Source organism: Poecilia latipinna, unplaced genomic scaffold (genome assembly GCF_001443285.1).
Source record: "Poecilia latipinna isolate Pla-1442-1.1 unplaced genomic scaffold, P_latipinna-1.0 Scaffold1748, whole genome shotgun sequence".
Taxonomy (NCBI): domain Eukaryota; kingdom Metazoa; phylum Chordata; class Actinopteri; order Cyprinodontiformes; family Poeciliidae; genus Poecilia; species Poecilia latipinna.
Window position 1 is genome coordinate 15,216 of NW_015114364.1, and position 25,385 is coordinate 40,600.

The 25,385-nt window shown below is 36.5% G+C and overlaps 1 protein-coding gene across 6 annotated transcripts in view; it reads right to left on the minus strand.

The window, feature by feature from the left end:
• Positions 1 to 4,415: 4,415 nt before the first annotated feature.
• cfap46 (cilia and flagella associated protein 46) overlaps positions 4,416 to 25,385 on the minus strand; it is a 54,930-nt gene continuing 33,960 nt past the window's right edge. Inside the window, exons 33-60 of one of the 6 annotated variants that reach the window (XM_015060836.1) lie at positions 25,186 to 25,334; positions 24,176 to 24,274; positions 24,044 to 24,101; positions 23,757 to 23,909; positions 22,922 to 23,122; positions 22,745 to 22,851; positions 22,304 to 22,486; positions 21,633 to 21,768; positions 19,149 to 19,346; positions 17,609 to 17,797; positions 17,377 to 17,484; positions 16,523 to 16,705; positions 16,203 to 16,376; positions 15,437 to 15,534; positions 15,275 to 15,351; positions 14,747 to 14,898; positions 14,399 to 14,505; positions 13,520 to 13,590; positions 13,117 to 13,278; positions 11,087 to 11,170; positions 10,597 to 10,659; positions 9,512 to 9,544; positions 8,406 to 8,499; positions 8,207 to 8,319; positions 6,566 to 6,644; positions 6,291 to 6,427; positions 5,357 to 5,455; positions 4,416 to 4,698 (exon numbers count right to left, since the gene is read on the minus strand). In XM_015060836.1, coding sequence (XP_014916322.1) covers positions 4,586 to 4,698; positions 5,357 to 5,455; positions 6,291 to 6,427; positions 6,566 to 6,644; positions 8,207 to 8,319; positions 8,406 to 8,499; positions 9,512 to 9,544; positions 10,597 to 10,659; positions 11,087 to 11,170; positions 13,117 to 13,278; positions 13,520 to 13,590; positions 14,399 to 14,505; positions 14,747 to 14,898; positions 15,275 to 15,351; positions 15,437 to 15,534; positions 16,203 to 16,376; positions 16,523 to 16,705; positions 17,377 to 17,484; positions 17,609 to 17,797; positions 19,149 to 19,346; positions 21,633 to 21,768; positions 22,304 to 22,486; positions 22,745 to 22,851; positions 22,922 to 23,122; positions 23,757 to 23,909; positions 24,044 to 24,101; positions 24,176 to 24,274; positions 25,186 to 25,334 — 3,420 coding nt within the window. In that variant the 3' untranslated portion in view covers positions 4,416 to 4,585. Of the gene's footprint in view, positions 4,700 to 5,356; positions 5,456 to 6,290; positions 6,428 to 6,565; positions 6,645 to 8,206; positions 8,320 to 8,405; positions 8,500 to 9,511; positions 9,545 to 10,596; positions 10,660 to 11,086; positions 11,171 to 13,116; positions 13,279 to 13,519; positions 13,591 to 14,398; positions 14,506 to 14,746; positions 14,899 to 15,274; positions 15,352 to 15,436; positions 15,535 to 16,202; positions 16,377 to 16,522; positions 16,706 to 17,376; positions 17,485 to 17,608; positions 17,798 to 19,148; positions 19,347 to 21,632; positions 21,769 to 22,303; positions 22,487 to 22,744; positions 22,852 to 22,921; positions 23,123 to 23,756; positions 23,910 to 24,043; positions 24,102 to 24,175; positions 24,275 to 25,185; positions 25,335 to 25,385 lie in introns of all 6 variants that reach the window. The other 5 variants (XM_015060837.1, XM_015060834.1, XM_015060833.1 and 2 more) reach the window with 5 other exon arrangements.

Genomic DNA, 25,385 nt, shown 5'->3' on the forward strand with positions numbered 1-25,385 from the left:
AAATATGATTAAAACCTGTGGGAACATTAACTTTTTCTTCTTAAAAGTGATGATATACATACTAATTACTTCATCTGCTGATGAGTGGGAGAAGAACTTGAGTCTGTGGTTCTGAACCAGGATAATAACCTGCCTTATCGTCTCCACTGCTATGCACAAGGGACACAGATAATGCAAATATATTTGTGCAAAATTGATTTGGTGTTTTTTATGCTTTGAAATAACTGAAAACACATTATTTGTGTAGGCTAGTTAGTCATTCTTGAGTTGTAATCTTCTGTTGGTTTGGTCAGGAATGACCATAATGATGGACTAATGAATTATTACTGATCATAAAAGGATTAAACTACCTTATTTGTTACTTCTTAAACCTAAGATCACTCCTGAACTGCCGTCTAAAATGGCTGGCAGTTCTTCTCAGAAGCCTAGGCTTCCTCTCTGATGCTCAGTGGTATCCCAAGCACAAGTGATTTAAGGATTTTCCTCCCTTGGCTGGTTTTTATATTACAAAATAAAAAGACTGCCCTTGCAGTGCTGTCAGATGTACACTTTAAATGTATATTTTTTAGCTACATTTGTCTTGACTCCATATTTGTTAGCAACTAGTGAGATTTGTTTTGTGAAAAACCTGTCACTAGTTGTAGGAATAATCCAGATTCACTTTGAGTGCAAGTTGAAGATTCAGCGGCTGAAGCCACATGTGAAGCTCTGACATGTCTAAACACATCAGAGCTTCAAGAGGACAAGTTCAGAGGTGTCAAGGTATTGTATAAAAAATAAATAAAACTACTAATCATACCACAACAAACTGCTTTGCTGAAACTGTCATAATAAACACAATAAGTTCTCCAGCAGCACCACCAGGAATAAGAGAGACAGAAAATTGAATTCTGGAAGCCAAAAAATAAGGACAGAAAACAATGATCTTTTTATTCTGACTTCACTGACAAAAACAGCCACCTGGGAGACTTTACCACTCAGTTTCTTTAATACATGATGCCTCAGCAAGACTCAATGACAGGTCTGGTTTGCTGAACTTGACCCAGAATAAACCTAGAGGACTCTGATATTATTTATCCTCATGTCTCATCCAGCTTTTTTCGTCCCCGTCTCCGATGTGCCTCAGAGTGAACAGCACTCTCTCTCTGACCTAGTTGCATGCATACGGTGCATGTAAAGGTCAACCAACAGGCAGGAGAACATCCTCTAGCTGATATTGCATGTGTTAATATTTATAATGCTTAAGCACTTCAGAGGTGAATATAAAAATGTTCTCTTGGAGCTGTTGCATGTACAGGCTGGCTGTTTGTATCCAGCTTGCAAAAATGGGAATAAGAAAAGTCTTTATCCAGCTAAACTCTCCGACTGCACTCTGACAAATAAGCTGTCGAAACACAGCAAGCTGAAACAATTATTTTGTAAATGTTACATGGTAATCCACATTTATACACTAAGCCATACAGGAATAAATTGATACATTTCTCCTCTGCAGTGATGACAGTCTTCAAGCTGAAGCTGTACATTTCCTCTTTTCCTTTCAAAAGTATTATTTTTTTTATTCTGCTCAATACAACAACTGCATAAGTAAAATAGGACATGTTGAAAGTAATTTTTACATACAGAAAAACTGATTAGCTGATAGAAAAATGGCATTAAGGAATCAGGTCAGAATATTCATAGATTGTTTTAATATGTTTAAAGGCCTTTTATCATAATTTAACAATTTTTCTTTGTGCTCAGTTTTATTCATTTTCATGTTTAACAAATTAATTAAGCACAAGGCATCATATCTCCCTAAGGATGATGATATTATATATATAATATGAAACCTGGGGACGTGTGAAACGACCCCCCAGGAGGAAAACACTGACACTAATGGGAGTTCAAAAGGAGAATATTTACATGCTGGTCCATTCAGGGACAAGCAGAAAATCAGTAGAAATTTTGTACAAGGACAGCAGTCTGGAGACCCATCAAACCGGAACCCTACCTAGACATTTACAGAGCTCTATGGGGAGCCCAGTCTGTAACTGACCACATGGTCAATGGCCACATACAACATAAAAAAATGCTATGAAAAACCTTAAAGGTCTCGTTCAAATGGAGACGATTTTAGGGTTTTTGTTGTGGATGAGTTCCCACATGGATTTGGCATCTTGGAAGACAAGGAAACTCTTGAAACCAGATCCCAGAGAGGATAAACTTCAAAACGTCAGATTCATGTTTCCATGGGAACCACATCTTTTTTAAAGACGATTACATCGTAGTTCCACCTCTCTCTCTCTGATCCGCAAGTCAAAATTACTTCATAAAATTGTCCTACAGTAAATTTTAGACTAAATAAATATCATTAAATTGATGTACAAGATTAACTTTGTTAAATGACGGAGCAGGCAGTACCACCTGGAGTTATTTAAAATTAAATTTCCAATTCTAGTTCCTACACATATGGAGCTTTCACTGGGAGTCCAAATGTCAGAAGCCGGTCTTCTGGGATTTGATCACTGATATGCTTGAGGAAGTGGATGTTGGTTGAAGGTGTACGTTTATGTTCTTAGGGTAAAGGTTTACAATGCTCTTTGTGTTGGTTTGTTGCTTATTCTCCACAGGGTTCTGAAGCTCATCTGAAACCCAGTCCTGATAAAAGACAGCCCACAGTCTCCTCCCAGTGGGAAGCTCGATCAAAGGAAACACTGGTGTCACTTTGGGGAGGCGTATTTGGTCAAGCACACAAAAACATTTTTTTTTTATTTAATAGTAAAGGGCATACAATTCTATACTTCAGTACATGTACTCTTCTACAATCCAAACTGGTTTCTGGTTTCAGCTTTTCCTACTCGTGTATAAAAGGAACAATTTTCCATGCAATTAAATCCAGGCAGCAACATAAACATGATTATGTTTCAGCTGTGTATTTACTCCCAGTGTGACCTCTGCACTAAGTCGGTTAAACACTCGGATATTTGCATGAGGAGAGAAACAATGTGGCAGTCATCTTACAGTTCTATTTTAGTTTTAGCTTAATTTGAGCTCAGTGTGTTTTCATTAAAACGCTAACATGTAAAAATCCTGGCATTCATTTTTTACTTTGAGAGCGTATTTTTCGCAAAGGGATTTAGCTCTTTAACATTTGCATTTTAAGATGAAATTATTGAAATTAATGTGTGAATACAACTATGTGTATTTGAAGCCTTGTTTTCATTAAATGATCGCTTAAGCATTTCCCAATTAATGGGAGCTCTACGTGGCTGTCAGGTGACAAACTGACTACAAAAAAATCCAGTTTTGGTGACAATTTAATATATCATTATTGTTTTTCCGTCTTCGGTTAATTCTAATAATGCCCCACTAGAACTAAGACAGCAACACAACCTGTCACATCCGTCTTGTTTACCTTCAGTGTTGTACCAGTTCATCCTTAACGTGAACTGGATCAAAGTCTAATTCATGGGTAATAAGTTCAAGGTTTAATTGCAGAGGAAAACTGTAGTGATTTAACAATCCCATGGCCAAAATTACAAGATTTGCTTTAAAATGATCAATAATTTTGCACTGACTGACTTGGACCCTTTTGGAATCGGGCAGTTTTTCAGTTTTACTCCGTGTTTTTGACTTTGCAATTACAGATGAAAGTGAAAAAACACAACAACAACAAAAAAAAAAACAAAAAAAAACAAAACAAAAACACAACGCTAGATTCAGTCTGCATTAGTGAGATGATAATAAACTGGTTCAAAGTAATCCAGATTACAAATGCAGTCTGAACAGTTTGATCTGTAATCAAGATTACAAAACATTAAAATATAATAATTGTAAGCATGACAGGACATGTGACCGCCAAGGTAACCACATGAAACACTAAACAAAACTAAAAAAATGAACACACAGGGAAACAATCAGCATAATCCACCAGTGTTGATGGTTGGAGAATGCTGTTTCAGTTCACATTAAGTTTAAATCCAGCATGTAAAAAAACCTCAAAAAGCATTGCTAAATTCAAGATTTTCCAAAAAGAGTTAATGTCACTTATGCCCTTGCTTGTTTGAATAGATTTGTGCAGAAAACTGCTTACATATGGCAAAAGTGTGAACTACTTCTGTATATAGTGAACAGTAAAATACTTAACACATTTAACTTTGTTCTGAATCCGGTCAAAGAGCAGAGCCAATCGGCATTCTGAGCAAAACGTGCGTTTTTTATTTTACAATATAATGAGACTTACTGAGACCTATCACAAAGTTGGAGCTTGTAGTTCAGGTGTAAAATTTTGATATTACAAGAAAATTCATCTACAGTGAGTTTTAAAGAGCTGTAAGTTTATTTCTCTGAGCTGAGGAAAGTTAGATATTGTATTTTACATCTGCTGTGCGTCATATGAGCAATAAAAGAACTGAGTAATAAAACTGCAAAGTGGAGAACATGAGCAAAGATTCCAGGATCATCTTTAATGAAACTTTTAAACCCTTCATATAACAGGAGCTTTACTGCATCATATAAAGCAATAAAAGAAAATCTCTCAGGTATTTATGCTTGCAATCATTTTGAACTGTGAAATGTGGAGGAAACATTGAGACGTTACAGTATATTATGGGACAATGTAGTTGGGAAGGCCATAGAGAATGCAATTGTAGGCTGCTGGGGTGAGAGCTGAAGAGTGTTGAACTGTGTTGTCCTTTGAGTCAGCGCTGAGATCTTGATCTGCAAAAAAAAAAAAAAAAAATGTCTGGTACTGGAATGATTATGTAAAGTATTTTTCTGGAGAGAAGTCATATATACAGTAGAAATAAAAAAAGGTCTGTAGAATAGATGAAATAAAACTGTCAGAAAGGATTTCAAACTTTTTCCAGCTGTAAAAAACATTTATCCCATACAACTGATCAGGGAAAATGGGTGAAACGGAGTGTGTGCATGCTTGATGGATACCTGGTTGAACTACATTTGGATGCAATTCCATCTTTCAGTAACTGTTAAGACCTTAAATTTGCATACTCTTCTCTACAAATGTTATTTTTTACACTGTGAGAAAATCTCCCACCGTCTACAGGAGATCTTACAGATTTTCTGTCAATTTTAGTTCTAAATACCAGATAGGCCTTACTTAAAACTTAAAATTTATTTTATAAAGGCATTATTTTGTTGATTTGAAGGTATGCATTTTTATTTTTCTTCAAAGATTTTTGGTTTTTCAAATTAAAGGCACAAAGAATTTTGAAATGATTAATCAAGGTTGTTTTTTTGGCAGGATTTAGCAGAGGTCTGTAGACCTTTTATACTTGGTGTGATGCACAAACATATAATGAACTAACAGACATGACAGTGTGAGGCTGACTGAGGTTGAGAGTGGAGTGCACAGTACCATGTGTTTCTGTGACCTTGTGATGTGACATATTGGTATGCTCCCGTCCCTTCAAAGCATGGATTGCATGGCCAGAGGTCTCTTTGACCCTCAGCATATCTGCAACAAACAATGACAAACTATGGAAAAACTCTGGAGGGAGATAACAAAATTATGTGAAAGTCAGAACCCAAAAATCTTGAAAAAGACGTCATGAAATGTATTTTTCTCTTTCGCTTCTGTCTTAAAACTAAAGATCGGGTTTTCAGAGGGAGAATTCACCAATGGAGTACAATCTGAATTTATTAAAACATACAGTTTGTAACTTTTATATATATAAAAAATGTTTTTTACATATTTGTTAAAACTCTCACCATGTTGTTATGAGACAGATAATCTGTCGAACTCCTTCACCTTTACCCTGAGCTGCTATCGCCATCTGAAGAAATGCATCACTCCTGAATCGTTCCTACCAAGAACAACCAACCAGAGCTAGCTGGAGCATCTCAGCGCTGTCAATCAATCTCATGTATTTGCTGCTAATAGCGGAGAAACAATTAATTGTCACAGGAAAACCGTTTATCCATCATCGGTGGCAATGCTAACAAAGGGGGAGTGGGAGGAAAATGAGCAGCGCTATATGAAGGTGTAATTGACAGCGCTAAGACACACCTCCTGGCTGTGATTGGTTGTTTCTAGATAGCACTGGGAGAAGGCATAGGGGTTACATTTTTTCTCAGACTACCTACCTCACACCATATTGTCACAACATTATAGAAGTTAGATAGTGCAACTTTAAGGTTTTTACTCATTTTAACCAGGAGTCCCAATAAATATGCAATGACAACATTGATTGGCTGCAACCTAACACTGATATCCTCCAAAGAGAAGCTCCTGGGTGTGTGCACAGCGGCAACAGAAACATGAGGAAATAAAGCACAAATTTAACACGTACTGTCCAGCACAGCAGTAAGATCTTGTGCTTTCTGTTTAAGAGTGTTGTGCCACTGGTTGAGGACAATGCAGCCAACACCAGTCAAACTCAACAACAGGGCGGTCTCCAGGGGATTCTCCAAGGTCAGCAGTTCAGCACTATAGGAGACAAAGGCAAGTTTTTAACCACATAAAAAAAACACAATGATAATATCGCCAACACAAAAACAAAGCCACTAATGAAGATGAGGGCAGACTAAATGAAAAAAATAAAAATTGGTTGGGAATATTAAATACCTCTTTTGACTTTCATTGTTTGATGGGAGGACTTTCACTTTGCTCTGAATCCGGTCAAAGAGCAGAGCCATGCGGCACTCTGAGGACAGGAAACGCCATTATCAGAAAAACTATTTTCAATAAAGTGCAACAAAAACATCACAAATCCTCCATCACCCTAAATCTTAGAGTGAACTAATACGTTTTCACTGCATAGTGTACAAAAATCTGATCCTTTGAGGCTTTTTGAGCGTTAAGGAAATGGAGATAAAACCCATTTCATTTACAGATGGCTAAAAATAATCTAACTGTGCCATGTCCTAATTGCCAGACAGATAATATTGACAGTGTATGCTGTTGAGAAACAGCTGCAATTCAGTCCATGTTGACGGTCACACTATAGTTAGCAGCACTAACGCCAGACTGCTGGGTGGCCCATGTGTCCGGCCTGCGGCAACAAGCCAGTCAGGCCTGACACTATGCCAATCACTCTGGAAAATTAGAAATATTTGTAGACTATCTTTATTTGATGCTATGATCATTTTTGGAGGCTTTTTGATAGCTATCAGGTTCTAACAGGTAAATCTTTATTTTGAAATTTTTTTAAGCTTTGGGACAGAGAGAAATTTTGATTTTCACAGTGAACCATCTCAATTTTAAATGTTTTTTTTAAAAACATTTCCATGGTGTTATTAAGCTCAATAAAACAAGGTGAAAGTTTCGAGGATGTTTTTTAATTTTTTAATGAACACCGTCAACAGTTGTTAAAGGGATTAAAAATCTGAAGAACCAAGAACCACGTCTGCTTCAGGAAGTAAAACTAAATGAAAAACAGATTTGAACACTTCTTCATAAAAAATAGAAGTTTATGTATATTAACATAAAATCTAAACCACAGATGTTTAAATGATGTGCTTGTTAAAAGGACAGATTTATCAAACTGTCATATAAATTCAACAGAAATTAGTCTTGCTTTCTGTTCTTATTTGCTTAAAGCATGTTGCTGTACCAAGTGTTGGGAATGTTTCATCTTGAGAAATTAAGGTTAAAAATATTAGAAATCCTTAAAATAACTAATTACATGCAGCAGCAACAAGGGCACAAGTCATTCTTTGCAGATGATAAATCTGTATCCTCCAGTTATTTTTTAGCAGAGCAAACTTGACAATGTAAAGGAAAAACCTCATGTCTTAAAACCACATCAGTTTGACCTTCTGCTTAAAACGGTAAACAAGAGGTCTTTACTTCCTCACACCACTAACAAGCATATTTAAAATTTGAGAAATACAATGGCTGGACTTTGCACATTCTAGGGATATTCATGTTTGCATGCTTTATGCACTACGTCAATGTAAGATTGTCATGTCTGAATTAAGTTTTCTTACGAAGTGGAGAGCTTGCAGATTTACTTCAGATTTAATCAGTTCATTCTTTAGCATTCAGTTATTCTATTACTAAACACGAGTTATTTCATTAAATCTAATACATGAATAGTTCAGCTAAACTCATCCTTGTTGTTTGCATTATTTTTGTTTATGCTTTTGGTTCATACAGAGCACCTCAAGTCAAGATATTTAATCACTGATCTCCCACATTTGCAATACATATCTATTGTCAAACACAGAGGAAAAATTATGAACTGAAATGTTCTGGGTCCAATACCTGTTAGATTGAAGGCTGCGACTTTGGCAGGTGGAATGCTCACCAGCAGTGGATCCATCCCCATGTAAATGAAGGCACTGCACTTGGACAGGACCTGCTCCATCTCAAAAAGACTTAACATATGTGAACATTTGTTAGTGGAGAGCAAGTGTCGTTCTACTTTATATGTTACAGATAATCTCAGTAAAAGGTTTCAAACCTGGGTCTGCTGAAGAAGTTCTTCCACAGATGAGGGAGATGATGCTTGTGGTGTTCTAAAACCTCCTTCATTGTTGAAGTCAGTTTGGCCCTTTCTGTGTTAAAAAAAAACAAAAAAAAAAACAAAGTTTAGATACAGTACCTTGTATCTCTAATCTGCAAACCACACAATACTGTTTAAATGTTCGTGCTTCCAATGTTTGCTTAATGAAAATAACATTTTGAACAGTTTGGGAGTTGAGTGCAGGAAATATGAATCTGTTCCTGAAGTGGCAAACCTGGGTGACCATTACCCACCAGAACCAGATCATGAAAACAAGTCAAGCTGGTCTCATCTGGCCTCTCAACACCAAGATGGAAAACTTAAGGAATTAAGTTACTTTTATCTAATGATGCTCACTACTGGAGACAGAAAGAGAAATTGGCAAATCAGGATGATTTTCAGCTTGAATGACCCAGATCGGTGAAAGGTTGGTTGGAAACTGAAAACATCTTTTTCTGATCAGTACACACAAACATACCCACCCATACAGGTGACACGAACAGCAAGACTTTTTGGCTTGATTGCTTTTAGTGACTGAAACAACTCAAAGTTTCCAAATTGTATGATCAGCGATTAGAAATGAAGTCAGAGGAAACACAAAGGTAACAGACATCAGTTTTCTGTGGAGTCATGTCAGACTGCGGCTTTCAGACAGTGAAACTTCAGCAGATAACAGAAACACAGAGCTCATTAAAGTTGCTCTTTTATCTTTTTGAACATTCAGCTTCTGTGATGGAAAATGCCAGATCCTGAAACGCTGGCTAACTTTAGTAAATCTCAGCTTTAAAGTAGGAGTCAACATTTTCTAATGCTAATCACTATGAAGACATCTTAAAATGTTAATTCTGTAGTTATTCTGTCTTTATCATAAATAGCAGTATCATTAGTAGATTTTTTTTACAGCGATTACTCTCTAACATGCTGGAAGATGATGCCTCCGAAAGAAAATACATTCTTTTACAGAGCATACATTCATACATACACCCTTAGTCTTGTCATAGTGTTATTATTATTATAATTATAATAATATATAATTATTACACAGTGTAAATTAGATTTCTTACCACCCTGGCCTTCCTTGTAAGGGTCAACAATATCTTTAAAAGGTATTTTAAGGTAAAAATATGACAAACTTCATTTAAACACTTCATACTTACTACTGAACTAGTTTTGGGGGGTGAGAGACATTTATTAAGCAGTGTATGCTTAATAAATGTATGAATATGTTTACAGAGAGGCAGTTATGGCACAAGCTTGAGGCATTCCAACCTCAAAGAGATGGATCCGATCACCGAAAACAAAAAATAAAAATACTCTTGGAAACACTCAATTATAAAAAAGTTTGATTGCTGGGATGCCAAGAATGATTTTTCCACTGATTATTGAGAGGAGAATGGATTAGTTTTGACATGAAATAAAAAAAAGATATTGATAAATTGATATTCCTTCAACTGTTTTTATCATCTTTTGAACAAATAGTTTGGTTGAAGAAAAATGATTTTACTCTAAACATATGAGACATACCAATAATTTAGGGGTAAACTGTACATACAACTATATAAGTGTAGATGAAATATTTGTTGGCACTACAACAGTAGGTCCCTTCTTTTGATTTATGAACAGCTTCTTAGATGTTTCTGGTATTTTGATGACATATTTACTTGATTAGCGTAAAATGTGAAACCTCACCATGAGCCCAATCTTTGGCTCCGTCCAAATAATTTTTGATCAAGTTGGAAATCTGGCTGGGCTACTTCAAAAATATTTATAGTAAATCCAGAAAGAAGAAACATCTTGGCAAAGCTGAAAGACCACATTAAACCTAAATCCACCAGACAAATAGATGAATTTGGTTTTAAGTGTATATAAAAGAGGGAATTGTTTACATTTTTCTTGATATTAAAAGAAAAAACATGGAAACAACTTATTTTTTCAACTTATAATTTACTGGATGCCTGGTTCATCAAACGTGTGCAAACACATATAACATGAAAGACAGTAGAAGATGTCTCTGTTCTTCATTCATGCTAAATTAATTTTTCCTAAAAATGTAAAAATCAATATAGAAATGTCCTTACCTTAGAAACATTTCTAAGTATAAAGTCACATGTAATGTTTTGTAAAAGTTCAGCTTCATCAGAAAGGATACATTTCAAGTTTGTTGTGTCCATTGTGAATGTGTAGGAAGGCAACACAGGATTGACAGGTGTCTGTGTAAACAACAAACTATTAACACATACAGCACAAAAACACATACAGGTGGCACAAGACACACTGAATTTAAAAACAAGGTATCGACTGATGCATTACACATATGCACAAACATCTATGACATCTGTCAGTATAACATGAGGCAATATGCAAGTACTACCACACTAAAGGTTAGAGTTAAAGAACTCAAAGGGAAAAACAGCGGAAATGAAAAAACAAAACAAAACATAAAACTAGTGCATGACATCATTCGGAAACATTCTTTGAGGCTCCAAACAAGATCTTTATGAAAACACATTATGTAATTGATTGAAAAGCTGAACTTAAAAGGCAGGCGTAAGGAAGTTAAATAAGTGGCAACGCTGACAGCAGGGAAAAGTTATATTACTGTCTGTATCTGGCAAGCCTGGATTAATTTAGCAAACTCACTTTGATGGCTTTGCCTTTAACTCCCTTCTTCTGAGCTCCCTTGCCACCTTTGGTCTTGGTCTCCTTTTTGCTGTCACTTTCAACTACAACAAACAGGAAGCAGAGTTAATACACACACTTGTCTGCAGGCTAGTTTACACAGCTTTTGGACAGATTAAAGACGGAAAACATCTTCCTTAGAATGTATTTGCAAAGTCAGTGGCATTTATTTAGGAGTGTTGGTAAAGGTAGTCTGCAGGAGGCTGCCTCCATCTTCCTCTGAAACTTAAAACAGATTCTTCATTTCACTCTTTATATTTAATTTAATTAAAACTGTCTAAATTGTTTAAATAGATACATTAAGAAATGCAATTGAAAATTTTTCTTGTTTAATAAAGTATGATTATTTTTCACTTGTGGATGCAACAGTATAGAGAATACATTATACATAAAGATATAAACTAATCTTGTGTATTTAGTTTTATAAATTCCTAAAAGAAAATAGATTTTAGATTGTGCCATCTATCTAACTTTGTGGGAAAAAAAACAAACAAAAAAAAACTAAATAACAATGACAACTTTGTCATTTATGTCGCATTTAGATAGTGATTGATAAATACACAAACACAGGATGATGGATAAAGCTTGTAATTTTTCTAAAGCATGAGGAACTGTTAAGTCACACACACATACACCTTCACTGTTAGCATTTTAAGATCCAAACTTTCCAGTGGTGCAGATATCTGCAGGATGGGAGCTTGTATTCCACCTGCTTCGTATTCTACATCAATTAACGTGTTGCCTAAAGGACCTAAAGCATTATGTAAAGCTGTTTCATATTTGGGAAGTGGCTTTACAGAAATATGTCTAGAATAAAAGTTTAAAAACAAACTGGGAAAAAATATTTTGCTTAAATTTAATAAAAAATCACTTCATTAGTCTTTACAACCTGTCAACAAACAACCTGTCTACAAACAGAGATAACAAGTAGCTTCAGTTATAATTGTTCATTTATGCAGTGTGTAACCAATACTGAAAACATACACAGAATGAATAATAACCCTTAAAACTATAATTGGTGTCCAAATAAGCCAAAGCATATGAAAATGTTTCGCAGAGATTGCATCAGATAAGACTGAAATGCATGATTGATGCTGCTGCAATGTTGCATAATTTGTTGCATTCTCTCACACACAGTCGTGTAAATGTTTTCAGAGCATACTTTGCACATGTCAAGATGAACTTCTCACTAAGATTCGAGTTCAGTAATTATTCAGCCGACGGTGAAACACTTCAGCTTAGTTTGTCACAGGAGTTCTTACTGGTAGTAATGGGTATTTTAAAGTCCAAAATGTTTTTACACCGAGCTCCCAGTTACTGAAACAAGTTATCAACTTTTTGGTAGTACATTCAAATGCTGATTTCTGACTACACAGTCTGAAACTCTGAATCTGATTAGTTTATTCACTGGAACTGTTCTATGTCTAAAAGTAAAGTGAAAACAGTCTCTCTGAGTCTAAGGAGAGAGTTTCTTACAAAATAATACAGTTTATATTTATTGCTCAACAGGAAATACCAGGATGCAAAAGTACTATGTCTCATTTACATATTTATTAAGGTTTTTCTTTTCTTGTCATGGTTAAGATTATCAAACAGACTTCAAAATCAAACAAAAAAATGCCTAAATAATTAAAAAATGCAGTTTTCAAATGACGATTTTACTGATTAAGCAAAAAAAAAAAAAAAAAAAAAAAAAAATATATATATATATATTATATATATATATATATATATTATATAATATATATATATATATATATATACAAACAGACAAAATATAGATAGAAAGCCAAAAGATCTCCTGTTTACAATTTCCCACAGGCCAAGCAGCAAACATGTGAGAGAGGAACACATGACCAGGAACCTGGTCAGAGTTAAGGAAGGCATGTCGAGCTAAATGCAGTGCCATCTTGGAAGTGACACAAGCTTCTGAAACTGTACCAGCATCTTAAACCAGCACTGAAATCTATTCTCTATGTATCTTTCATACCTTTCAGGATTTGTTCTCTACTGAGACGACTGAAGAAAAGCTGCAGAGAAAAGTCTCGAGACACAGAAGCCAGGCCTTCCTTTTGAAGGAGAGGCAGCGCTTCCAGAGGCAACTCGAGCAACTTCCTGTCAGCGAGGACCACCAAATGTTCTCCATTGTCAACTGCAAGAAAAACATTTCAAATATGTATTATGACTTTAAAAATTGTATTTATAAAATAGTAACACAGTAGTAACTCTCTGTTGTGACTTTGGCAGAGTCCTAGAAGTCATCAACATTCAATGTTAAGATATTGGCACATGTATAGCAACAATATCACCTTTCAGATTGTCTAAGGAGAAACTTATTTCACATGATGTTGTATTTGAAAGAGGCTAAATACAAGTGGCACTAAACACTTTACCTAAGTTACATTTTTCTTCTTTTACATGCTTATGCTCGTTGTCAGAGATGGGTGGAGTGATAGTCTGGGACCTGATGGAAGAATAAGGAAGACAAATATTTATATTCCTGACAGAAATGCAGAATAAAGCATTTATAGGGATCACAATCAGCAGAAACAGAAAAATACTCTTTAGAACGCTAAAAAGTGCCAGCAGAACCTTTTCTGAATTTCTTCAAGCTCGATGAATTTTACGTGTGATGTTATTTTATAATACACATAAAGCAGTCATTTCAAAATGCAGATTTTCATGTTGCATTTCAAGAATTTGTTACAAAAAGTTGAAAATGCTGCCAGTCTTCCAAAAATATGGCTCCCCATCTTACAAGCCATAGATAACAGACAATGTAATGTATTCCTTTCATCAGTCATGTCTCTGCCTTAAACCTGGGTGTCACTAAAAGACACAAATGATATTTATCAAAAGAAACAGTTCTCTGATCTGATCTTTTAAAACAATGATGCTTAAACTGGTTAAAGGGTTTGAAAACTTCCCACTGGCACTTCAAGTGTCTTTTGTAAACCCACTTGAACTTTATGAGATTTTCTAATGTTTCAACCACAGACTTCAGTGTATTTTAATGAGATTTTACGCAACAAGCCAAGTGGAAGGAAAATACATGGTTTTCAACAGCAACAACTAATTTGTGAATACAAATGCACCTGACACTTTTCAGATTCTTACTCACTGTAAATGTTTAAAAGGATGCTTATAGTTCCCTAAAATTCACAATTACACAGCACCTTATGTTTGTTTTTCAAATTAAAAACTCAATGAGAAACATTGAAGTTTGTAGTTGAGATACAACAAGAAGTATATACATATTTTTTGTAGGTCACCTGGTGAAAGGGAAATCAAACTGAGACAGAAGAGGATTCAAATAGGCCTCCATTTTTTCTACTATTTCTCCGAAGTGAAGCTCCAACTCTCTGTCTCTCGTCGTGTTCTGTGTGTGAGAACAAGACAGACAGTGAAGGCAGTTTTCTTTATTGTTATTCAGAATTTATTGCTTCTCACTGCTGATTACTATCCTATTCAGCTACATGAAGTTTGGTAATAAAAATGAGCTGTCCCAAGTTTCCCCATTAGGTAAAAACATGTTTGAGATAAGAATTACACCAGAGTAAGCTTGTTTATATAAGGGCTGATCTGTTTAATACACGGCCAAAGAAAAGCCTCAGCGATACCTGATGCACCTCGGACGTCTCCAGCTGGCTGGATTCATCCTTCAGGACTGAATGTTTGTTCTCTAGGCCAAAGACCCGAGTCTGCTCCCTAAGTGCCCCCAGTGCCTGCGGGCAGACTGAAACCTTTGCCACCTGCGAGCGTGGCACCAGACCTGCAACAACACAAGTGACTAACAGTCAGACATGCACACTCACATAAACATGCAGGCTTTGTAATTGGTCCCCCTGAGCTCCGTCTGCATTTCTCTCTCTCTCTCTTCATGTGTCTGATGTTTTTGCCTCAATGCCTTCTCTGCTTAATGAACTTCTCTTTGCTGTCCAGCCACAACACATTCTCAATTCCAACACAGCAGCTAGGTCACATAAAACAATCAATAAATTGTGTAAGCTACTCACTGTCACATCCAGTGGGGAAGAGGTCAAAGGGAAAGCATGATTTTGTTTTCTTAGCGTACGAAAAATAATTTGGCACATCTTCCTTTGAGATTGTCTTCTTTTGCAATAATTAAAGGATGGAAATTAGAAAACCTGTTTGAGGTGAAGTCTTTGCTTTTGGATGGTCTGGAGCTTTGGTTGTCTCATAGAAGCCCCCATAGAGTTCAGAGCTAAAACAAAATAAAACCCATGTATAAATGGAAATCTTTAACTGGGTAAAAACTGACTTAAAGCAACTGAGAGCAAAAGATTTACCCGTCATTGGAGTGCTGAAGCAACAAGATGTTCATGTTGGGAAGGATGTCGGACAGGATGTCCAGGTGGTTGGGAATGATGGTCAGATGATGGAAGGCCTGCATAAAAATGCAATTTCAGGATCACAAATTTGGCAGGATGAGAAGAAAAACGAGTTTCTATGTGGATGTATATGTTTGGCAAAGTTCCTGCAACTTTCAGTTAAATTCAGGTTTTAGAGTTTAGAGTTAAGACCATAGTAATTTCGTTTTCAATATAGCGCGAGAAAAAGATTTAATCGAAGAACAGTTGATCGACAAAAGATGGCTGGTGAAAAAGTGTGCCCGATAACATAACTGTCTTGAGTTATGTGGTGTAACATTTGACCTTTTATTTTCTAAAGACTCTTTAGAAATGAAAGACTCTTTTATTATAAATTTTAAAAAAGCAAAGCGAAAGAACAGCAAAGTATATTTATACGTTCCTATAAAATTGACATTAAAAATGTGATACTGCAAGGATTTCAGTATCATTAGTCAATAGCTAACATGCATCCTGTTGTGTTTTAAAGTCTGCAGCATCTTTGCAGAAACCAGTTTGTTGACATGACTGAACTTTATAATTAGAAATATTTGCAGCCAGTTGGTTTATGTGATTTAAAACCCCCTACTGCAGATTAGAAGCAAACATCATAGTCGCACCAACATTATGCCACCCATGAAGAAAGTTTAGTGGACTGCGTGTGACAGCATCTATAAATCATGAGGGGTGCTTAGTGACCCTGTACCTTGAAGAGGTGGAGGAGCTGTTCCTCCGATCTTTTCAGCATGCTGCTGGATCTCTTGTCCTGGGAGACGAACAGATTCCTGTGGAGGCTGAGCAGAGCTGAGAGCTGGGACACAGAGGTGTCAGCGCAGGCACAGCTCAGGAGTTCGGCCGCCATGGCAACAGTGCAGCAGCTCTGGGAAAAAGGAGTTAGACCAATGACAATATGATGCGTCATAACGGCTGTTTGCATTTAATTCAGGCTATATGCATCTTATAATTATTCCAACAATTAGAGACATGTACTATGTGATGCTCAGTCAACCTGCGGCAGTGCAGTACCTGAAAAAGGGCGAGGTATTGACCGGTCTCTGTAGGGTTAGACTGCCCAATACAGTCCAATATATGAAAGGAGGCCTCGGCCAAGATGGCGGAGGGTAGGTTGTGTTGCAGACACAGCCTGGTGGACTCAGACAGGACTTTACTTGCTTCAGCCAGCAGTTCCTGTGCTTCGTCTTTCCACTGCTACATCACAATAACGCCACAATTTCAAATGAAACATGACATCACTGACCACAGCCACCAAAACAATTCTCAATAAAAAATAGAGACGCTCGAATGTAATTTGGTTGTTTGTTATTTTCTTAAAGTTTTGTATTAAACTCTAGTAGCCTGTAGCTCTACAACACGTCCATGTAATTCTGCAACATTTGGCCTAAGACCGTCTCAGTGCTGCCCTCTTTCTGCATTCTTATTAGTTGTGGAGGAAGCTCTTCTTTTGGTTTTGGGTCTGGCTCAGAGCCAAAGATGTAAGTTGTATAATTGCACATCTGTTGGCAGCCATTTTCATGTGTAAGTGTAAACATTAAGTTGTGGGCCGACAAGACAGCTCATTCTGAAAGGAGCTCAAAATAGGCAAAACTGACCAGACTAAAATCTCATGATCTAAGAATGTGTAAAACATTTAATGAGCATGTTTTGTATGTCCCATAGACATTATCAAGGAAGTATAACAGGTCACATTTAAGATGTAGTTGTTAATCTTTGAGCTATAATTTATCCTTCAAAGTGTTCCCAGATAATAACTACATTATCCTTTTTTATTCAGTCTTAGTGAGATCAGACGGTTTGAGCTTGAAGATCCCAGATTAGAGAGAAGTCAGAGCTGAAGGGGTCAGTTGACAGGAGGCACATACCTGCTGCTCCACACCTCTGTCAGAGGTCGAGCCTGGTTCTTTGCCGCTTGAATCACTGCGTTTCCCCGAATTCTCCTCTGCCGTGGGAACAGAGTCCGGCAAAGCATCCTACAGCACAAAGATGTTTAAAAAACACCAGTTTTCATTTTGATAAGAATGCCATCTCCTTTCAAAAGCCAAAATGAAAAGGAAAAATCTAAAATCTGACTGCACATGTTTAATATTCACTTACCTGCATATGTTTGTGCCAGAGAGCCTTCACATACATGGGCGCTCTCTGCATGGCCAGCACTTTCAGGTACCTCCCCTGCAGATTCAGGCAGCGAGCTTGGATCTCCATGTTGTCCGAGGTTTGGAAGTTGAGTGCAGACAGCTGGCTGAGGATCATCTGCCCCAAGGTTCTCTCTGTGCACTCCCAGTCCTGGATAACACACAAGCAAATTAAGACTAAATATGGAGATGGATCATAACTAACCCAATTACTGTACTTAGATCTGACATTACGGGTGCTCAGAATCTGCCAGAAAAAAATTAAACAGTTTGGAAACAAAGTGCTAGCAACAGGTTAATATATTTTGGAAGAAAGTCCTTTTCACTTTTTTTAATCAGGGAATAATGCTGCTTTGCAAAGAATCACAGGCATCCTGCAAGAAAAGGTGACACACTCCGAGTTTGAATTCTAATAAAAAAAGTGAAATGTAAAAATATACAATGCAATGTTTAACACAATTTAATCTCAGATTTGTCAATGAAAGAATAAAAATCAGAACTAAGAGTCAGGTGTCCTGTTTTCATTTTTATACAACTTTGTGTTGGGTTGTCAAGTAAAATTTGACTGAAAAACTTTGGAGTTTGTCATTATGTAACAAAATGTGAAAAGGCATTTTGCTAACTATTAACTATTATTTTAGAACCATTGTAAGTGTAAACTGACACTTATGGGGACCTTTTAGCTGAGCGCCAAGCAGGAGCGTATATAGAACAAGGAACAACATGTTTATCTCAAAGGACTTAATGATTTATTTAGTTTCAGAACCAGCTTCAGCAGCAACATCCTAAAGTTGTTTAAAGGCCTTCTGTCTGATTTTATCCATGCCTCACATTATTGTGGATAAATTTTAACTACCACAATATTAGTTAGTAATGACTGATTTGCATAAGTGATAAAAAGGGAAAACTTCCAAGATGGTGTATACTTTACAGGCAGTGGAAACAAAGGGTAGCTTCATTTTCTTGTAACATGAAACCACAGTAAGAAGAGCTAAAGTTAGTGATTTAAAATAGCTTAGATTAAGACACTGTTTTGCAACTTCCTCTTGTTTTGAAATTTATTCTGTCTGCTCTTGAAAACAAGTCTGAGAAATCAGAGATTATCCAGACCTTTGAATTTCAGTCTTTCTCCAATGTGACCGAAAGCAACATCTGTGACTGCTGACCAGCTCCGGTCCTTCTGACCTTCACTAAGCACAGATGTTCTTGACTACCATCACAGACACGCGTTTGTGCCCATGTGCAGTACAGCCTCATGGAGCCTTTCTGATTGGATCAGTGAGGCTGGAAAATGTTAACATTTGGTTTTGTGTTTCCATGATCTGAAAGAAACTTGACAAGGGATTTTACTGACTGGTTTGGTAACTTTGTTATTAAGAGTACTGTCATAAGAGTTCATAAGCAGTCTAAACTTCTTGAAGCATTACTGTAAATCATAGGTTTCTTCTACATTTTAACAGTTGTTAGCATTTGTTACTGAGTGTAACTTCTAAATCTCTTACCATTTCTGTGGAACCTGGCTCTGGCGAGTTCCTGGTGAAGTCTTCCAGGATGATTTCAATAGTCGTCTTCTTTAAACAGGCAAAAACTTCCTGTGTCTGATTAGCGCAGTTCTCCTCCAGAATTTCCATGCACAACTCTGTCATGTACACTCGCAGGTCCAAAAGTTTTCTTATGGATTTCTGCGACAGGTTGCAACTCTGGAGAGAGTGTGAGAACTAATGTTAAATTCACATCTAAACTGAGAAGATGTACACAATATAACCAATATTCAAATCATATCCACCTGCAGATAACTTAATCTTACTATAAAAGCAATGATGTCAAATATCTTGATGTTATAACATCAAAAGGTGGCTCTTCAAAGCATTGTTTCAGCAAGGATGAACACAAATGCATTCTACACAATTCAGATTTTTATACGAGAAAAGAAAATTAAGACCAAGTATAACTTTCCTTGCCACAGGTTTATTAAAAGCTTTGTTTCTTGTCTGTCACATAAAATCTTGATAAAATTGATTTAAGATTGGGGATAACACATGACAAAAAGTGAAGAAGTTAAAGCAAAATCACTACATATGATTAGACAAGATGGTGAAAAATGTGAAAAACATCCAAGAGGGGACATATGTAAATTAAATCTAATTTAATCTTCCTCAGAATGATAAATGACTTTGGCACATGCTTTCTGAAAATGGATCAGTAAGCACAAGAAACAGAATTTGCACAGCAGCTTGGTTGCCAATTACGTATAAAACTGGGCTCTGGCTTCATCTGCTGAAAGCTAATGGCACAAACATGGCTTCTTTCCACTGTGGCTGGAGAAAATCCTCCACACGACATCTCACCAAAAAATCAATTGAACCAGGATTTGCAGCAGCTATGAGAACTCATAAATCAATCATTTTGCTTCATGATTCTATCAACATTTGACTCAAAGTTTCAGCCAGCAGTATGGCAGTCCATCTCTGTCACAGAGACTCTCAGGAGACTGAATCCACGGTAGATTTTTTTTTTCCAGTGCTTGGAAGATTTAAACTCCCATCTGCTGCTGACATATAATACTTTGCAAAGCTTTGTATTAAGGACTTAAAATAAAGCACTCAAAGGAATTACACATTTTATTTCTTTGTACTAGGTACAAGTGGGTTTCTAAAAGCAAAATAACATCCATCTTCCAAAACAAGCTCAAGACAATCTAACTACAATGACAACATTTGCCATCTGCACACATTTTAAATAAGCCAGCAGTCTTCACCACAGTGAAGGCTCTTACTGGAGCCAAACTATCAACCTCCAAAGCTGTTCAGATTAAGCTGTTTGTTAATAAACTTCCCTAAAAGTTAGAAACAATCTGTGAGTTTTTATTATGTGACAACATCACAGCAGGACCTTTATAGCAGGTCTCAGCTCAAAGGAGAGGACTGTCACAGTCCTACACAAAATGTGCTGCTTATGGGATAATTAACTAGTCCCCATGTATAAACTAGATCAAAATAAATGGTGGTACCAAAACAGTCTTGCAGAAGTATTCATCATCTTTCAACTTATTTACATTTTTGTTACATTACAGCCACAAACTTTATTAGGATTTAATGTGAGAAACCAAAAAAGAGGTGTAGATTTGTATTTATTTATTTATTTATTTTTTTCAATAAACATTTCACAGCAATTATAGCTGTGACTCTTAAGTATCTATGAGCTTTGCAAATCTAGAAACAGATTGTTTTCTCCATTCTTCTTTGCTAAATAAACCAAAAAGTAGTTTGTTTTCCAGTCTCTAACAAGTTTTGTTTCGGGACTGCCTTGTAAAATATCTTAATCCGTTTTCCAACCAGCTTTCCTGTCTCTGCTACAGAAAAGCATCCCCACATCATGATTGTGGGGTTGGTTTTCATGGTTTTCAGGGTGATGTAGTGTTTGGTTTCAGTGAGACTTAGCATTTTGCCAGTAGAGCAAAATGTTCTGTTGTCGTCTGATGTGGCCAGATCTGATCTTCCACATGTTTGCAAAATGCAAAACAAACTTATTATGGGTTTCTTTCAACAGTGTCTTTCTTGGTAGGTTTGCAGTCATTTTGTAATCTATACATTTTTTGATAATGGATGGAACAGTCGTGTGAGATGCTCAAAGATTGGGATATTGTTTTATAAGCTAACACTGCTTTAAACTTTTGGAAGCACAGGATTCTATTTATGGATATGTTAATAAATGAGTCTAAAAATATTCCTGCAACAGCTTATTATTATTGCAGCTTATTATTATTAAAACTCTAAAACACTATAGTTTTATAGTTTGCTTTACGCTTATACTCCAAGTATTTTTAAGGATTTGCTCTCTAAACCTTGTGAGCTAAACATGTTAGCAGCTGATGCGAATCCAAAGATAGAAGGATTCTCCGAACATGTGAGATGTAATCCCTCCCACGGTTTCTGGGAGGACATCATCACCTGGAAAGCTACGTTCTGAGGGAACACTTTATTTACCTCCTGAGGCGAAAACAGCCTCTGAGCACTCAGTGTCACATGTTCCTGCTGTGCGACAGCCAGCTGCATTTGGGACAGGGCATCAAGCAGGTATCGATGTCTCCTCTCTACGTCAGTGACCTTTTCGGCCAGAATCCTGCAGAGAAATAAAAATGTTTCTAGGAAAAAAGGAGTGAATTAACCTGGTGAGAAAGCCTGTGTTGTTGTTACTGTTGCTTAATTAGACAATAGTTTCTGTTTTTTAAATATACACTTTCAAAACTGCTAAAAGTTTCTGTTATGCTGTTCTAACGGTTTAAACTCTTTTTTATATAAGATCCCAGAGGAAATATTCCAGTGAATGAAGGTTTTCAAATGGAACACTGCTCTCATCTACCTCTCATCCACTTGTTGCTGCATTTTTTCCAGTTAGCTGGCTCTAAAAGAGCTCAGGTTTTCCCTGCTTACAAAACACTTTTGGCTGTGTAGAAACATGTCCAGTTGCAAAAAACAGCGTGGAGACTGTAAAGGTACTGCTGCGTTAATTAAAACTACGTTTGATGAGCTTTGAGCAACAAATTAGCTAAATACTTATTTTCAAATAACATTTTTAGAACTGTGGAGTCAAAAATAATCAGATTTTGCTTGCAGTTAAATTCAGTTCCGCTCAAAAAGCTGACCAATGGCCTGACCTCAGACCATATGCACAATTTCTATGTGCCTCTGCTGCCTGTTTTCCAAAGTTGAGCTTGGTGAGACCATCTGCAGACAGTCTGAGGGTCTCACATGCAGCCATTAGCCTCTCAACAACCTCAGTGCCGGACATCTCTGCAGTCGTAGCATTAGAAATGGCTCGAACACATTCAACTGCACCTCTGAAACAAAGCACAACTCCCTGAATTATACCATGTTTATATATGAGCATAGTAAGCTTAAACATTCTTAGAAAACATGTTTGAACTTGTAAATGTGTTAAAAATAAGTGGTTCAGATACATTAGATTTGACCTTAAGCAACCATTAGCAGATGCTTATTTTTAATTTACAAATCAGTTAAAAATAATGAATAAGTCATACTAACCACTGAGGACAAAAGTTAAACACTGCTGAACATGCTTAGAGGTTTGGATTTACCTATTTTCTAAAGAATTGATTGTTGATCTGAGCTCTTGAACTCTGTTTACTTGCAGTCCTGCAATCAGCTGCAAAGCCTCACAGCCTTGTTTGATGATCTGATCAACCTGTAAAAACATAAATATGTTATTATGTGAGACAAGTTTGGAATCTTCAGTCCGTGGGTCGTTTCATCACCTTGGCTTGTGAAGCTTTGTCTCTCAGTCCCATCACAGTCGTTACCCTGGTGAGAGTGAAGTGGTACCAGAAATCATGGTCACCCTTGGGGGTTTGGACTTTATCCAACAGAATCAGAGCCTGAGCAAAATTCTGCTCCTCACAGGCAAGAGCTGCCAGACCTACTAAACTTTTTGCTTCAGCTCTCTCATCTCCAAGTTCCTGAAAGTGTATAAGTGCAAAGAAACAGTGTTGACCTGTTTTACTGGGATACCGTGCAAAAATTTGTAACAATTAATAAATGAACTCACATTAAAGACTTTAGTTTTCTAAACATTTCAGTGAATTATTATGTGACTAAAATTAAAATATGAATTTTTGCTAAGGCTTTTTACTGATTATATTTATTGCAATAATAATAAAGCAGCTTATTGGAAACGACTCATATAAAAAAGTCATATAAAAAAGGATTTTGGTTACAGAAAATGAAATACCTCGATTTCACCAGTTTAATATTTTTCTTAAAAGCAACTTTAAAATTCCATCTCATTTAATGTTTTTTTCTAGATAAGTTTGTAGGAGCTAGTTGTCTGCACAGGCTTCAGAAATAATGAATACTTTATTTTTAACTGATTACCAGAGTGCTTCAGAGACTACAAGCTGGTAAAAGTAGATAGACAGTGAACACAGAAAGGTGATGGTAATCATGGACAGAAGAGCAGAAAATAAGAACAAGTATTGGAATACATTTTAGTTTTTAACTTCTAAATGCTTGTTTTATTGTGAATTTGCAAATGGAATGGAAAGTAACGGCTGAATTCAAACACAGCTAGTGTTAGCTAATTTTTAAACTTACTCTAGCCACCTTGTGGGCCTCTCCTAGAAGTTGTCTGGTTGACTGATAAAGACCCAAGCTGAGGCAAACTTCTGCTTTTTTCAGCCAAATATCATGAGAACTCACATCTGCACCCAACTGCCCAGAAGAAATGTGTTCATCCACTTCAGCTTTCTGAAAATTCCCAACATGCAGAACAGTAACATTTAAAACTAACAGATGTTTACGTATTTTATATAATCAAGATGTCCAAAAACAACTGAAAGACTTAGGAAAACCTTGAATGGATATTTTGAGAAGCAGCTGACCTGATGGTACACTGTGCCAAGTCTTCTCAACTCTGAAAGAGACACTTCTTTGCGGCACCTGCAGTAATGATTTGAAAAACAGTTTTCAGAAAGATGTTCAATCTTTAAACTTTTGCGTGTGAGTTTACATACTTCATTTGTTCGTTTACTTGGATTTTACTCAGGCTTTGAAGCGTGTCCTGGTATGGTGAATGGGATCCAAAACCCAGCTCAACGCATGTGTTCACAATTCTAGTTCGATGCATCGGGAAAACAATTAGAAAAGTAAATCTTAGATATGAGTTGGCTAAATAAGCAACCGAGTCGCTGTAATCCTGGAGCACAAGGAATTGGACTGATTGAATATTTCATGCAATATTTCAGTCATTCCAGATCTCTAATTTTTATGAATATTTTTTGTTGACTTTAACTGAAATAGATATTAATACATCTGCTCTTAGCTGCCTGTGGAGACAAAGGAGGCAAAATCTTAAGTGAAAGTCATATTTCATGCATATTTAAATGTTTTACAGCGTCTATATATCAAGGCACAAATTCAAACAACCACTGGTTTTAGCAATGTGGGTTAATAACAGGTTTAGGAAATAAACTAGTCATGCTGTATGTAATATTTCAGTGTAATTGATTCTTTTTCTTTGCTGGTTGACTTAAAAATTAAATGGCTCTGATTTTCATCAGGATTATCACACTTACTTTAAAATCTATAGTTTACAGATTACTACAAAGTTTAGCTGATTTTCCTAATATTTTAGTGGGCTGGCTAAGAGCACCTCCTAATCTTCTTACTTTTCCGTCCGAAGCAGCAACACTCCTGTGTGAGTGACTTTCTCAGCATCAGCAGATCTTATTTATCTAAACAGCATGTAACTTTAGCTAGGTCTGTGTGCTAAAATACCTGGGCAGTATATTATAAACCTGCATAAAATATGTTGGCCTTTATACATAGCATTCTCATATAATTTCTAATATATCAGAGAATCTTATAGGCTGTTCAATCTGATCAATAAACAAAAACATCTATGAATGTCTGAACTTTTCGCATGCCCTACTGTCCAAAAGAAATGTTGCCATTTTTTTTTAACACCCAGTAAATAAATTTTTAATGTCCACAGCAGATGTTGTCCCTTTTATTGAGACTTTACCTGAGTCTGTAGAGATCAGAGAGACTCCTCCTCTCAAGCAGGTCAAGAGAAATAATCTCAGCAAGGTGCAGTATGGGCAGAGTGAGATGGTCGAGAGACAAAGAGCAAAGCTCTCTTTCCAGCCGCCTGAGATAAAACAGGCTTAGATTCTTCAGAAAAATACACAGCACAGAAAAAAAAGGATTTAGAATCAATAGTCT